Below are 16,042 nucleotides of genomic sequence, written 5' to 3' on the forward strand. Positions count from 1 at the left end.
GAGTATATGTTTGCCGGGCCGAGTGTCCTGGTTTTTGGTAATCAAAATATGGTCACCCTATTGTAGCATTACTTTTGCTCAAGCACCTTAATTGTTAATCACCCTATACATCATTTTGAATGAGCTCTATGATGTTTAGATAACTGACTTTGAGGGAGACATTTTACAATGAATAACTGTATATGTATGTCCATTTATTTCCAATGTTAGTCACACTTATGTATGGACAGGATCTGTATTTATGGTGTCAATTCAATTTATGTAAGGAGAATGAATCAGCTTCACCCTAAATGGGCCTTCATCTGGGCTGTGTAATGAAATTTACACATGTGTAATGCAGAAATAATTTGTAATAATGCACAGATATGTAGCAAAAAATAATCCTATTCAGAATCCAGAATCAGAAAAGTGAAAAATCTTTAATAGCAAATTTAATTACATTTGTGTGATGTAAAACAGTGCTATAAAACTTCTGTAAAAAGTGCTACTAAGCTATGATTATTAAAGAAAATCAGTAAATAAATCAGAACTACAAAAGTAACTTTCAGCCTTTAGATGATCAGATGTTCTTCTCCATGGTCAGAATTGTGGCTCTAGTCATCCAGATCATCCACTTTGGGAACTCAGATCGCGTATGAACCAGGATGAGTTTAAAGCCCAGCTTAAAGTACAGCGCCACGGCTGCTCTCTGCGTAGAAGAGGTGGAAAGTTGGATCTTTGAGAAGCCACGTTCCCTACAGAAGTCTTCAGCAGTTTGAGCCAGCTGTCGACCGAGACCAGTGCGCCGACAGGTGGACGAAACAATCATTCGGTAAACCTCGCCGTACTTTTTCCCATCACTTCCCGGCTCATTTTTTCCTTCAACAGCCACCATCCCCAAAATCTGAGGCCGGCCGCTCATCTCAGCTTCGGCAACCCAGAAGCAGTTATCTGGATTACTGAGGTAGTAACCCGGAATATCTTGCATATCCGTGTTCAGTCTGGCCCGCACGTAACCGGCGTAGAACTCGTAGCAGCAGAAGAACACGAGACCTATCCAGGCTCCTCCGGACACCAGGGCCAGAAGCACTGACTGTCCACCCCACACATACGAGCCGATGTAGAAGAACAGACTCACAGTGATGTGCAGCGGTCGGGTCATGGCGTACATGAACGCAGGATTGATGTGCTCCTCTATTCCATCTCGGAAAACTCTTTCGACAGCATCCCGGTCTGAGGGCTGATAGCGCCGGATCACACTGTGCACTGGGGGAAAGCGAGAAGTAGAGATCATCAAAATACAGAAAAGAATTTGAAAATGCACTGTCATTTATTTATTAGTGGCCTATATAATATAATTTATAGTATGTAAAATGTTATATATACATATTATATAAAAATACAGCTTTAAAATATATATATTAAAAAAACATTTTACTGTATATATATTATTTAGAGGGGTCGGTCTATTAACAGTGCATGACAACGATGAAGTTTTTCTCTTTGCGAAAACGAAAACGCTGCCAGGCCAGTAGATGGCGATGTCACTTTGAAAAGAAACACTGTGCACCTAAAAAATGAACACGTAATGCACAATTTTTATTGTTTTCAACAAAAAACTTGCACTTCAATGTAAATGGCAGCAAACCCGAAACAGCCAATACCACCAAAACGCCGGTGTTGTGTAAATGAACCTCCAAAACGCATAAAAAGTTTTCAGTTTTTTTTTTTACAGTAGTTAAAAGTGTCATGTAAATGGCCCCTAAATTATCTATTATTAGGTTTCAAAAACCACACAAACTGAAGACGGCGGCCGTCTGTATGTGAAAAACAACTTTTGTGTTTTTAGTAAACCGTTGTTGTGTAAACCCTCAATGACTTTTTAAACTTTTTTTCTAAATACAAACAATGTATATATATATATATATATATATATATATATATATATATATATACACATACACACACACATATACATATATATGCACACATATACATACATATATATACCTATATATACCTATTTCCTGCTATAGGGCAGAGTGAGCACAACGTGCGGGTGAGAATGATTACAGTTTTCACGTTTTGGTGACACTGCAAAGCATAAATACAATTAAAAACCGCTTGTTCATATAATAGTGCAGGTGCAGAATAGACAGACAGACAGATCTGTTCGCTACTTACTGTTTAATGTGAAAATCCTTTTATTTCCAATCAGGGTTCGGTTCCTATCTGCCAGAACCTGCACTGTCGATCACATGATGCGCGCGTGTCAAACCAGAGCCCGTCTAACTGGTCAAACTCTAAATTATCAGAGGTTTAATTAGTTCAAAGTGCATAAGTTTACAGGATCGGACATTCTCGATTCAGATCAGACCCTGTTTTTAAATAGTTTTTGTTTTTAAAGTGTATAGTTTTATTTACATGCATAGAAATGTCAAGCACCTGGGGAAAGATATAAATGAGTGCCGTGCCGAAATACCATCAGTCACTCATGTGTTCCTCTGAAAGGTCAGTCGCGCTGTTCTGCTGTTATCGCCATCTAGCGGTACTGACCGGTTCGGCTGCTGAGGTTGACCGCACTGCTTGTGCTTGATGTGCTGTAGGCTATCACACTTAATAATAGACATTTTGAAAGTAGCATATTTTTTCATCCATTGTTTAAATATGTTCATTTGACCTAAATAGGCTGAAACTGAGGCTTTAATCTTCTGTGGTGTCATAAAGCATTCACTTTGCTGAATGTGAATGGTAGCCATTCAGTTTGACCCCAGCAAAACCACAGTGCAGGAATACAATACATTTTCAATTTGGTGTCTCAGTAGAAATTAACTTATAATTATAAATCTTGATCTTATGGTTCTTGGTGATACCAAATGCAAGGTGAAACTTTTTGATGATTCCGTATCGCTTAAATCAGGGGTTTTCAAACTGGGGTCCAGGACCCCCAGGGGCCACAAGGGAGTGCAAGGGGTTCTGTGGAAGAGAAGAATAAAATAAATAAATAAATAAACATAAAATTAAACTAAATAAATAAAACTGATTAAAATAAAAAATTAATTCAAATAAGCAAATAAAACTTGATTTAAATAAATAAAAAATAATAATGAATGCATTTTATTACACTACATTTATTAAAATAAATAAATAAAATAACATTAAACTAAATAAATAAAATTTTCCACATTAAAAAAAATAATTTAAATGAATATCATTTTATTTAAATACATAAATAAATAATACATTGATGTATTTTATTACAATGCATTTATTAAGATAAATAAATAAAATAAATATTTGATACATCTAAATTCATTCAAATAAACGATTTAAATAAATATAGATATAAAAACTAAATAAACAAATTGATTAACTTAAATTGATTAAAATAAATAAATAAAATTAGCTTTAAATTAATACATAATATTAATTGGGTCTTATTTATACACACATACAGTATGTATATGATAGCCTATATGTAGGGCTGCCTGTCTTTTAAAAGTAAGAATGTGGGGTCCGTGCTTCTAAAATATTGTATGATTGTTAGTGTTGATAATGCAGCTCATATTGTGTTCACACTGTGTGGCTTAATCGTTATTTCTGATTGATAATCGGTCGCGGGCTTTAGGACCCGGATGTTCGGTTAGTCCAGACACCGGTTGATGATCCGCTCGCGAGTCGCGACTCATTCAATATCTTTTATCAAAGAACAATAAAACGCTCGTCTCATCCGTACAGTTACACACGTTTATGCTCTTGCGTTAACATTAGTCCTCATACTTGTAACAGAGACTGGGCTGATCACTGCACATCTGCAGCACCGGCGAGCTCCTCCTTCATCCAGCCGCTTCAGGCCACCGGTGACGGGCAGCATGAGCCAGAGGTTCACCGTGACTGCCGGTGACATGCAGGGGGAAGTGAACCAGCTGTTCGAGGGCGATGAGGAGACACCGACACCGAGCTCTGCTCAAGCTGATGCTGAAGCCTGCGGGAAAGGTGAGAGATGTTTAAGATGTTCTGACGCCTGAGAAACTCATTCAACAGCTGGGAATATGTGAGACTGGGATATTAATATCCAACACGCCGCCCTCAACCATCAAATGAGACTATGACCATTTGATGGACTATCTTCACTACAGTCTATAGCCTACCTATACCATATAGATGATATTGGTTCAGACTTTTTTAATTTTTTCATTGTAAGAACAATCGATATACACTTATCAGATTTTACATCACACATTTTCATATCTGTAACCCAGGTCGGTATGGCATTAAATGCACTAAACCTTTTAGTTTGAATTTTCTACATCATACTTAATGCTTTAATAATGTCCAGTGCATATTAATATAGTTCAAAGACTACATTTTTATTAATATTATTTCATATTACAATTAATGTAGGGTACTGTTTCATATATAGGCAATATGAATACATTATTTGATAATATGAATGGGAGTGTAGCCTAATATTTCACAGGATATCATAGATGCAAATCCATATAACATATATAATATGTAATATATATTTTGTTTGGTTTAGCATACATATATGTTTTAATTTTCAGTGCATATCTATATAGTTCATATGGAGTAGACTATATTGATTTATATATTATGCCCTATATAAGTGAGGTATTTCATATGATAATATAGTCTATATTTTTATAAATAGACTATATTGATTATATGCGCATTTATAAGGACTAATAAAATCCACATGGTGTTGATACTGTATAGCAGTGCTTCAGGATATATGGCATTAACTGCACTGAACCATTGGGTTGTATTTGTCTACAGCAGACATGAAGCTTTTATATGCAGTGCAAATGTACATTTTCCTTCCTATAACTCAAAATGACATATATTGGGTTCATAATCTGCTCGATTTCACGTCTCTTCATCAGTACTGCAATGCCAAATCTGACTTGAGCGTAACAGAGAGTGCGTGTTTTGTGTAAAGTTCCTTATAGTGATGATTTAAAGAATTGATGCAGTATGACGATGCATGTAAATGCTTTTCATAGCACTTCAGAAGCTTGTTGAAATCATTACACTGTCTTGCCATGTCTGTTAGCCTTACGTGGGCATGGTTGTCTTCACATAATGGCACTTCTGATTAAACTTGATGAAGCCTTTGAATATTGAATGAGGCTAAATGTGTTTTAGGCACAGTAAGCTGTATGACATACAGGAGGTGTATTAAAGGTAGTTTTATTCAGCTGTAATCTTTAGCCTCTTGATGTTTTCTGTGATGAATTTTGCAAATCTTTTTCTCTGAGATTGTGCTATGATAAATATTAAGCAATTATCTAATTTAATGATAAATGTAACAACATGAAGTAAATTGTCTATGCAGGATATGCACACTGAAAATGAAAATGCAGTGTGAGGCATCAGAACATATTTGATGTTAGTTTTGTGGAGCAGATTTTGCAGCAGTCAGATTTCACTGTGGATGGGAATTTTTAATGTGAGATGATGACAGAAATAGGAAGTGACCCACTAAAAACAGTGTGTGTTAGAAGGACTGGAGTTGGTGTTTCTTGCCAAAGTTTGCTTGCTAATTAAGGGCTATTATAAGGCTCTATTTTTTTTGAGAAACTGCTTTGGAGCAATATGCATTGGAACAAGTGCAATAATTTGAATATACTTGAATTGTTATATTCAGTTATACTCCAAATGCTTTTAGTTCTGCCACCCTGGACAGGTCTCAGGCTCTGTTTACTCCTGATATTAAAGGGATAGTTCACCCAAAAATGAAAATTCTGTCAGTATTTAATTCTGCTATTGCTGTGCTCTGGCGAATGCATTATAGAAAATTGTTTAATTGTGTACAGACTAAATGTTTTAAAGTAGATAATGTTGACAATGTAGATACAATCAAATTTCATGAGGTCTCTAAAGCTAATAGGAACTTAGCAGTTAATAAATCAACCGGCCTGGATTCTGTCTCGGCTGAACATCTAAAAAATGCAAGCATAAGGCTATATACACTTCTTGCACTAGGCTTTACTGCCTTCATGATCCATGGCTTTCTTCCAGACTCAATGATGTCTGTGATGTTGATTCCTGTGATTAAGGATAAAGCAGGAAAAGTGGGTTCCTCAGACAACTATAGACCCATCGCCTTAGCTAATATATTATCAAAAGTTGTGGAATTAATTCTCCTTGAGAGGATTAATGAATTAATTACCTCTGCAGATAATCAATTTGGTTTTAAACCGAAGTATGGTACGGATATGTGCATATATGTCCTGAAGGAACTACTAAGCAACTATAAGAGAAAAAACTCGCTACTGAAAAAATGTTTTATATGTTTTTTAGATGCATCTAAGGCCTTCGACCGGGTGAATCATTGGAAATTATTTTAAAAATTGGAATGCAGCAGGAATCCCTATATACATTGTCAGAATCCTATGATATTGGTATGCCCGACAGACCATGCAAGTGAAATGGGACAGCTGTATGTCGGCTCACTTTCATATCAGTAATGGAGTAAGACAAGGGAGCATCTTATCCCCCATTTTATTCCATTTTTACATGAATGATTTATCATATAAATTAAACCGAGGTAAAACTGGCTGTATGGTCGGTAGTACAGTGATGAACCATCTTATGTATGCGGATGATTGTGTGATTTTTAGCCCGTGCTCAGCTGGACTGCAGCATCTTATTAGTATATGTTCTGCATTTGGGGAAGAACATGATGTAAAGTACAATGACTCCAAAAGTGTTATCATGATCTGCAGAACCGCAGAAGACAGACATTTAACTTTGTAACATTGTAAAGTACAATGACTCCAAAAGTGTTATCATGATCTGCAGAACCGCAGAAGACAGACATTTAACTTTTCCTGTTTTTAGGCTCGCAGGTAATGTTCTTAATATCTGCAGTAAAGTGAAATATCTTGATCATCTGATTACAGATCAGCTTACAGATGGCAATGACATTAACCGTCAGTGCCGTATGCTGTATGTGCGGGCAAATGTTCTGGTACGCAAATTTGGTTGCTGCACTGCTGGAGTCAAGTTGACCCTATTTAAAGCATACTGTTCGCCTTTGTACACTGCACATCTGTGGCTGAACTATAAAAAAGCTAGTCTTCAGAAATTGCAAGTAGCATTCAATGACGCTCTGAGGATGTTACTAAAAAAGCCCAGATCAACTTGTGCGAGTGAGTTGTTTGTGAGCACCAGAGTGGACACACTGCAGTCTGTCCAGCGAAAAGCGATGTTCAGGTTCATTTGTCGATTGAATGATTCTGTAAATCAAGTTGTTGTGGTGCTGGTGAATGTTAGGTACAGTGCCACACGCTGCATGTCTCAGTTTTGGGAACACTGGTATAAGTGTCTTTTAAAAACGAGTCATTTATAACTTTGTGTTGTGTATTTGTACATTGTATTTGTATTATTGTATTTTATTTTATTTGTATGGATAGACCATGAGTCTGAATAAAAGGATACTACTACTACTACTACTAATTACTCTCCCTCATGTTCAACCCCGTAAGACCTTCGTTCATCTTCGGAACACGAATTAAGATATTTTTGATTAAATCTGAGAGCTGGATCACTCCTCCATAGGCTTCTCAGGGATTGAAACTTGTTCACCGAAAAGTTATTAAAGACATTGTTAAAATAGTCCAAGTGACTACAGTGGCTCGATCTTAAGTTCATCAAGCGACGAGAATACTTTTTGTGCGCAAAAAAACTAAAATAACGACATTATTTCAACTATTGATTTCCTTCTCTGTGGGCTCGAGTCAGTTCACTAGTGTAACAGCGCAGCGCTTCTGGGTTGTACGTCACACGCATCACACACATGACCAGCGTCGGCCAATAGTGAGCCTACGTGTGACGTACAACACAGAAACACTACACTATTACACTAGTGAACTGACTCGAGGCCACAGACACGTATCAGTTTACACCTGCTGTTTTAATCCGTCTCTTATGTACAGATTCAACCGCTTCTGTCCTGATTTCTTCGAGTGGAGGGTCTATGTAAGTGTTTTTTCAGATCTTTCAATCTAATTGAACAAAACAAGCTTGCGCAATTATAAATATGAATTCGACCAGAGACGACGGAGAAAGACACACAGAGCATCAGCTTTAGTTTCTGCTCTGACAGATGCAAGACCAGCCGAACACTGTGAGTGTGTGTTAGAAATCAGGAATGGTGAGAGAACATTGTGATGGGACGCTTGTCGTCTTCAAACCAAACTTGGGTCTCCAGCCGACAAAGTTTGAATCCCGCCTGGATAACGCTCTTCACATAATGTTTACACATCAGGTCAGTAGGGGGAAACTAAGAAGACATTCTTTTGTTGCTGTTTGAACTCATTCGTCCACATGAGGGTTTATGAAAGCAATCCGGTTGAATGTGTTTTCAACTACCTCTGAAAGGGGTGGAAAGTGGACAAGCTCAAAATGTTTTTACACCTTTATTTAGCATAAACACTTGTGATCCGATCGACCAATACCAGATGTAAACATGGCCTCTCAATTTGTTGAAGTTTTATTATGAATGCCTGACTTCTTATCATGCATGATCGGTAGCTCTGCTCTAAAACCTAATGAGCTGCCTACCTAGACAGCATTTTAAGCTATATCACAAGTAGGGGTGGGAATCTTTAGGAATGTCTTCTTTTTCTGATCAATTAATATGTTTACAGACTTTGAATATCTTTTTATTAAATTACTTAAAAGTACTTTTTAAAATATTTCAAATTAAAGTAACACCAGGTAACTTTTGCTCTCGGGGTCCCCCTACAGTTGGGAAACAGTATTGTCCTCTACAACTGTCGTAAACTCTGTCATCGTGCATTTGTTGACAACCATGATAGCCCTGAACACTGTAGGAGGAGGTCACATGCAGGTGTTCTGCTTGCGATCGCTTGTGAAATTTCTTCATCCCAGGTACAGTGAACATTACATATGAATATAATTTCATGGGTTTTATTTTTTTTCTAACGACAAATGATCGCGATGATCACGTTTACAAGCCAGTGTCATTATAGTAGCCTAGTCTATTGGTTACCGTTTTACTGAATCTATATGATACTTCAATGCAATGTTTGAGTGGTAGATAATAACCATATATCATCAATATTATAATATCAAGCTACCATAAATAAATCTGCAAATTTTACAAATCGATTTGCATTATAGCTTGAGGCAAGACAAATAATCATTACCTGATTCATGAAGATAAACGGAGGATAAGATAGCTTCCGTAACATAGTCAGGCAGACAAAAAAACACCCCAGACTACGGGGTGTCATTGGTTGTTGCGTTAAATGTTACCCAGATACAATAGTGCTATTTTCTGATTGGCTAACAACACCAGACGACCAACACCAGAGGAGACGTGCTTGAATTCATGCCTGTTCCACAGTGAGAGCGGCGTGGCCAGAGTTTTGGGCGCTGCCGCATATTAAATATATTACAAATAGTTTTTCAGCGTGAGAAATACAATGTGCGGCGGGAGAGCGTGACAAAAGACCGAAATGAGTGACTGTCTCGCTCAATGTGTGACACTTCAACGCCCTGCGATTTTAAGGAAGTGGGGGTGGTGGTGGAAGTGACTTATATACCGCAAAGCAGTCGAGTTTTGTAGTTCTCTTTGTTCGCCGGTTACTACCCGGTTACTAAACTTTTTTTAAAAAGTTTAAAAGTAAATAAACGTTTAAAAACGCTACAGACCCAGTCAGGCTATGTCAGACGTGTCATTCAACCTATTGTAAGTCGATGTACCATCACAAGAGACTTTGAAATATATTATGAAGGTTGAAAAGTTACCTGGTGTTACTTTAATAATAAAAAAAATTGTGAGCTAAGATAAGATTTACTAACTAAATATAGCTTTTAATTGTAGAGGCCATTCCAAAAGGTGATTATTTAATGATGTAATGATATAAAATACTGCTCATGTAGAATGTTCAGTCACTTATAAGGAACATTCTATTTAGAATGCTTCCTTCGAAGGTGCCTTAGGTTTCTCACAAGGGTGAGACATCTCTTCTGATAACTTCACTATCAAACATGTTTCGGAATGCATTTATTCATCAAATATAGACCGTGTCCAAGGAGTGTAGTGGAGGTTTCCATCCATAGAAATGAAGATGCGCACCTGTAGTCGCCTAGAGACGGTACAGCCTTGGCCCTCGTCTCCGGTTCAAGTCGCCACAACGTTTCCATGACAACTGCAGCCTCCGTGTGGTGATTGCTGTGCGCAGAGGGAGTGCTGAATGTGAGGGGTTGAAATGATATAGTAAAAACACAATGACTGCTCTCACTATGCACGCACTGCCAAATAATGGTATAATACTGCTCTATTACAGAACCTCCTGTGTCCCTAAAAGAAGCATGAATTGGGTGAAACGCGAAGGCAATGGCCATTTTCCCACTCTGAGCGCATGGCATATACAGTCCCCTCCAAAAGTATTGGAACGGTAAGGCAAATTCCTTTGTTTTTGTTGTTCACTGAAGACATTTGGGTTTAAGATCAAAAGATGAGTATGAGACACAAGTTCAGAATTTCAGCTTTTATTTCCTGGTTTTCACATCTAGATGTGTTAAACAACTCACAACATACCCCCCTTTGTTTGAACCCACCCATTTTTCAAGTGAGCAAAAGTATTTGAACATGTGACTGACAGGTGTTTCTTGTTGCCCAGGTGTTGCCTTTTAGTTTGATTATACAAACATTAAATAGCTCTGCATGACTAGTCTAAGTTTTCATACTTGGTTCAAACCTATAAAGACTGCATTTCCTGTTAAAGAAGATAAACCAATGTGAAGACCAGAGAGCTGTCTATGGGAGAAAAGCAAGCCATTGTCAAGCTGAGAAAAGAAGGAAAATCGACCAGAGCCATTGGACAAACATTGGGCATAGCAAGCACAACAATTTGGAATGTCCTGAAAAAGAAAGAAACTACTGGTGTACTGAGTAACAGACGTCGAACAGGTCGGCCAAGGAAAACAACAGTAGTTGATGACAGAAATATTGTGAGAGCTGTGAAGAAATCCCCCAAAAACATCAGTAAGTGACATCACCAACGACCTCCACAGTGCAGGGGTGAAGGTTTCACAATCCACTGTTCGAAGAAGACTCAGAGAGCAGAAATATAGAGGCCACACCACAAGATGCAAACCACTCATCAGCAGTAAGAATCGGAAGGCCAGATTGAAATTTGCAAAGAAGTACAGAGATGAGCCGCAAAAGTTCTGGAACACAATGTTATGGACTGATGAGACCAAGATTTATCTCTACCTAAGTGATGGTAAAGCCAAATTGTGAACTGCTCTTGATCCGAAGCATACAAGCTCACAGAACCCATGGTGGAAGATGAAGCATGGTGGAGGTAATGTCATGGCTTGGGCGTGCATGGCTGCTTCTGGAACAGGCTCATTAATATTTATTGATGATGTAACTGATGATGGTAGCAGCAGAATGAATTCAGAACTGTACAGAAACATTTTGTCTGCCAATTTACGGAGAAATGCATTGAAACTAATCGGGAGAAAGTTTATCATGCAGCAGGACAATGACCCAAAGCACACTGCCAACAAAACAAAGGACTTCAACAGGGGAAAAAAGTGGAAGGTTTTAGACTGGCCAAGTCAATCACCTGACCTTAACCCAACAGAGCATGCATTTCACCTCCTTAAGAGGAGACTGAAGAGAGAAACACCCCGAAACAAACAAGAACTGAAAGTAGCTGCGGTAAAAGCCTGGAATAGCATCACAAATGAAGAATGCAACAGTTTGGTGATGTCGATGGGTCGTAGGCTTGAGGCAGTTATTGCAAGCAAGGGTTATGCCACCAATTATTAAATGTTATTTACTTTAAGATTATTTGTTCCAATACTTTTGCTCACTTGAAAAATGGGTGGGTTCAAACAAAGGGTGGTATGTTGTGAGTTGTTTAACACATCTAGATGTGAAAACCAGGAAATAAAAGCTGAAATTCTGAACTTTTGTCTCATACTCATCTTTTGATCTTAAACCCAAATGTCTTCAGTAAACAACAAAAACAAAGGAATTTGCCTTACCGTTCCAATACTTTTGGAGGGGACTGTATTTGTGGAAGTGTCTCTATGCATGCATGCATGCATGCATGAACAAGAAAATAGCAAAGATTTTTGCAGTAAAACTACGTACATGATATCACAGGTATGCGTCCCATGGATGTTTGGTGCAAAAGCCCTTTACGAGGATGAAGCAATCTGGCGTTTTTCTGTTGTTTTGGATCTGAGGAGACGCTGGGATGACACCCAGCCAGAGGATCACCTGACCTTAATGGTCTCCAGACAGTCTGAAGATCTAGCCCGACTCTGACCGCTGTATGAAGATAATAGGGTGATTAAGATGTCCTGGATTTCATGTTTAAATGATGAAATATCTGACTCAAAGTGACCCTCTCTCGTAGTAGCTTCTTTTTAGTGGTAGGCCAGTCAAGATATTACATTAATACTTAGTCAAGAAGAACCTTTGCAGTTTACAAAAAAGAACAAAAGTAAACAGTAGTAACTGGATTTTTACATTTTCTGAGGTCTATGGTGCTAAAGTCACTTGTTTTTTTTACTCTAATCTGTTTATTGACCAATGTAGGATTGTTATGTCCCGGTGGCATCCAGGGGATGTGGGACCAATAACTAATATAATTTCCGGGGTGGAAAGTCAAGCAGGCGACACACAAGTTCCCATTTTTTAACAGAAATTTATTATAATAATGCAGCGAACGCAAAAACGATCTCCACTGGAGTAACTAAGATAATTTTCAGGCAAAATAGAATAACATTTTTTTGAATAAAAATATTAGATCAAAAGAGTGCATAAGCGCCTGTGTCCTTTTTCAGTGGCACTGCTTCCTTTTATACATTTTTCCCATAGACAAGTTAAAACAGATTTTGTTAGAGCGTTATAAGCCATGAACCAAGCCAACCGACAACGAGGAGAATCAAAACACTACAAAATTTGATTTGAAGCAAAAACGTTTTTGAAAATCAGAAAGAAAGTCAAAGGTACAAGACTTAAAGGTATAGTTCACACAAAAAAAATGAAAATTCTGTCATTAATTACTCATCCTCATGTTTTTACAAACTCGTAAGACATATGTTTTTTTTGGACTGTTTTGTCATCCACCAGGTGAAAATCAGGGCACATAGTAATAGTAATAGTAACTGCACACTTCTCCTTAACTTGAATGATTTGAGGAATCATCATGACTGTTGAGTGTGGATTGTGTGTGCACGAGTTGCATGACTAATTACAGTATTTTCTATCAAGCAGACAGGAATATTAGCCAGAGTGCCAAATACAGTGTGTCGTCATGCAGTTATTGCTATAATTGGTATATCTAAACATCAGACAGAACTAGCGCCATAAGCCGTTTTAACCATGTCAATAATAACTCAGTACATATTACGCTGGTGCACAATCGCCGTCCTCCATCGCAGACGTGCAGCGTGGGAGTATTGGCTGTTCCGCAGTGAGCATATACTGATGCGCAAATTCATTTCCATTTAGTGAGCGTTTGCACAAAGACAAAGAGTGCACAGTCATCAAGGACGTCCCACGTACAAAGGTGTTTGGGAAAGTGTGTCACTTTGTCCCACGCGAGCTTATGTTTCTTTTGTAGTTTTGGCCAAAGTAAAGGAGGACTTTGTATCTTGTTCATGGGAACCAAAGCTCTGGTAATGCAACCCTTGTTTTTGTGCATTAAAATAACCCACATGCTGTTACCATGTCCACATATATTACTATGCACGATAAATATTCCCATCTGCAAACAGTTAATTGCATATTTTTACTATACTTCATACAATTGACTTGTCATTCCAATCCCAGATCTTTGAAGATCCATCCTGCACATATTTTCTATGCAATGCCAATACATTTTTGGTGTGTTTTGTTCAATTTGCAGATCAAGCTGGTCCTCATTTTCCATGTTATAACACAATATCATGGAAAAATAGCCGCCCGGTGCAGTAAATGCAGTCAGAGCAGCTTCTATTGTTTTAGCTGATGTTGTGTTTGTCTTCATTGTTGTCATTGGCCGCTCAGCCTGGATTCATTTGCATAATGCCAATTGCCGTCCAAATACATTGGAGGCCATTAGCCTATTGGGATATGTAGATTGTTTAGCTCTCAATGAAGCGTTCCATCCTTTCTTCATAATGGCACGTCGGTCTGTTTGTTTCCATTCAAGCAGTCGTTGGCAAGACAGACGTGGAAGCGTTCTCGCTATTTTAGCATAATGGAGGTCTGGTGGCGCAGGTTTTTCCGTGTCTATTAGTCTATTGTTTGTCTGGCTGTGTAAACAGTCAGTCTCGCAGTCCCACCAGCCGTCGTCACTCGTCAGGTAATAATGTGCTGATCACGAGCTCAGTGGCTCTATGGGAATTCACAAGATCAGGATTCACTCACTGTGGAAGGTCGACATTCCTCTGTCCCTCTCTTCTTCTATTTGTACAGCTCCAGTTTTATATATAAGTGTGTGTGTGTGTGTGTGTGTGTGTGTATGTATACATGTGTATATAAATACTGTACTATATATATAAAAAAAGTATATGTGCAACATGCAATATATAGCCTATATACCATCTCTACATACTTCAATACAGGAAACATATTTGCTCCATTAACCTCATCTAAACCTCATATGTTGCTTTCTATAATTATTTATGATTCGATTTATCTTGTTGTTGACTGCAGTCGTTTTTGTTTTGTCAAATAATAACTGAATTACCCTAGGACAGTTCAATGAATTGGTTTGAATCTATTGTTACACACATGCAGAAACACCCCTGTCTGTGTGTCTGCACATGAACTCTATACGTCCGGTAGATATTGATGTTGCTGTCAGATCACTCGTCTGTGCTGTAATGTTATTAAATGAGTGCATTTCTTCACATTGATTTTAATCTTGTCTAGTCTTCTTGAGATAAATGTTGCTTTTCAACATCAACGACAGGCCTTTCCTCACGGTCATGGTTAGATATCAATGTTGACCAAATTATATTCATCATACACAATATCTGTTTAAGGATAAATAAACCTGCAGTGAAATCAATTTAAAAAGAGATGCAATTGCATAACTGCACCACTAGATTGCACACCAGTAATAAAGATAATACATTTTTCTTATGTCTGCCTGATACTTAACTTTATTCTATGTATTTGTGAATTACATTTGGGCTAATAATGTTACCCATAACCCCATGTGCTTTGTAATGGTTCTCACACTGTACAAAGTGATCAGTTGACTTTACTTAGTAAAGAAAAAAAGTAAAGAAACCTGTTGCCTTAAAGTTATGAAGTAAATAAACTTCATGCGTAATTGAAAAAATGTAGTTATGTGGAATTGTCAAGTTCACAACTTATTTTTTTCAGTACTCGGAAGTACCTGTGTGTTTACAAAAACAACAAAATTTTTTTTTTGCATAAATAAAATAAAGGACAATTAAGATTTTTTCATTCTGAAATGAATGCATTTTAACCCACAAACTCTCATTACCGTAATGCAAAAATGTAATTCTCATTATTTGAATGTGAAAAAAACATTTTTATTTAATTGAGTAACATATTTATTCAAATATGTTCTTTTTTATAACATTTATTTAAATATATGCATATATTTAAATTGTGAAGTATTTGTGCATCGTGGCATTATTTAATTGAAAAAAATTAAAATGAATGAAAACCAATTTAATTTAAATGAACATTTTTGTACAGTTGTATAGCCATGAGAGTCACATTGAGAATAATGGGAATTACTATTAATTATTATTTTAATATTTTTGGGGGGGACAAATTCTTTATGCATATTGATCTGGACACGCATTTGTGAGATGCACCCCATCTGGTTGTAGTGTGTAGTATATGTTTTGCAAAGTTGGATGCAGCACCTGTAGTCTTATTCCTGTTTTCTTATGTTCATCAGTGTAATGTGTGAGAACTGTAGAGGGCAGCTGTGCTCTACTGGATGATCAGGCTCTATAGAAGCAGACATGTGGTGGGGGTCGTAGTGTAGATGGTGCCAGCGTCATCATG

The 16,042-nt window shown here is 37.5% G+C and overlaps 2 protein-coding genes across 7 annotated transcripts in view; one reads left to right on the plus strand and one right to left on the minus strand.

Moving 5' to 3' along the window:
* Positions 1 to 400: 400 nt before the first annotated feature.
* nat8l2 (N-acetyltransferase 8-like 2) lies at positions 401 to 2,479 on the minus strand. Its single transcript, XM_077197724.1, has 2 exons — positions 2,164 to 2,479; positions 401 to 1,245 (listed from the first exon to the last, which is right to left on the minus strand). Coding segments are annotated over exons 1-2 (687 nt in total). The 5' UTR covers positions 2,165 to 2,479; the 3' UTR covers positions 401 to 559.
* A 1,129-nt stretch (positions 2,480 to 3,608) lies between these two features.
* The window catches only part of slc12a5a (solute carrier family 12 member 5a), a 184,454-nt gene continuing 172,020 nt past the window's right edge, over positions 3,609 to 16,042 (plus strand). For 5 of the 6 annotated variants that reach the window (XR_013192931.1, XM_077197685.1, XM_077197686.1 and 2 more), the window contains exon 1: positions 3,772 to 3,975. Coding sequence is in view for 4 of the 6 variants with exons in the window: in XM_077197685.1 (XP_077053800.1) it covers positions 3,852 to 3,975 (124 nt within the window). In the remaining 2 variants the exon portion in view is untranslated. Of the gene's footprint in view, positions 3,976 to 16,042 lie in introns of all 6 variants that reach the window. The other variant, XR_013192932.1, reaches the window with a different exon arrangement.

This window comes from Siphateles boraxobius, unplaced genomic scaffold (assembly GCF_051911475.1).
Source record: "Siphateles boraxobius isolate OS27281-9 unplaced genomic scaffold, OSU_SipBor_1 41, whole genome shotgun sequence".
Classification (NCBI taxonomy): domain Eukaryota; kingdom Metazoa; phylum Chordata; class Actinopteri; order Cypriniformes; family Leuciscidae; genus Siphateles; species Siphateles boraxobius.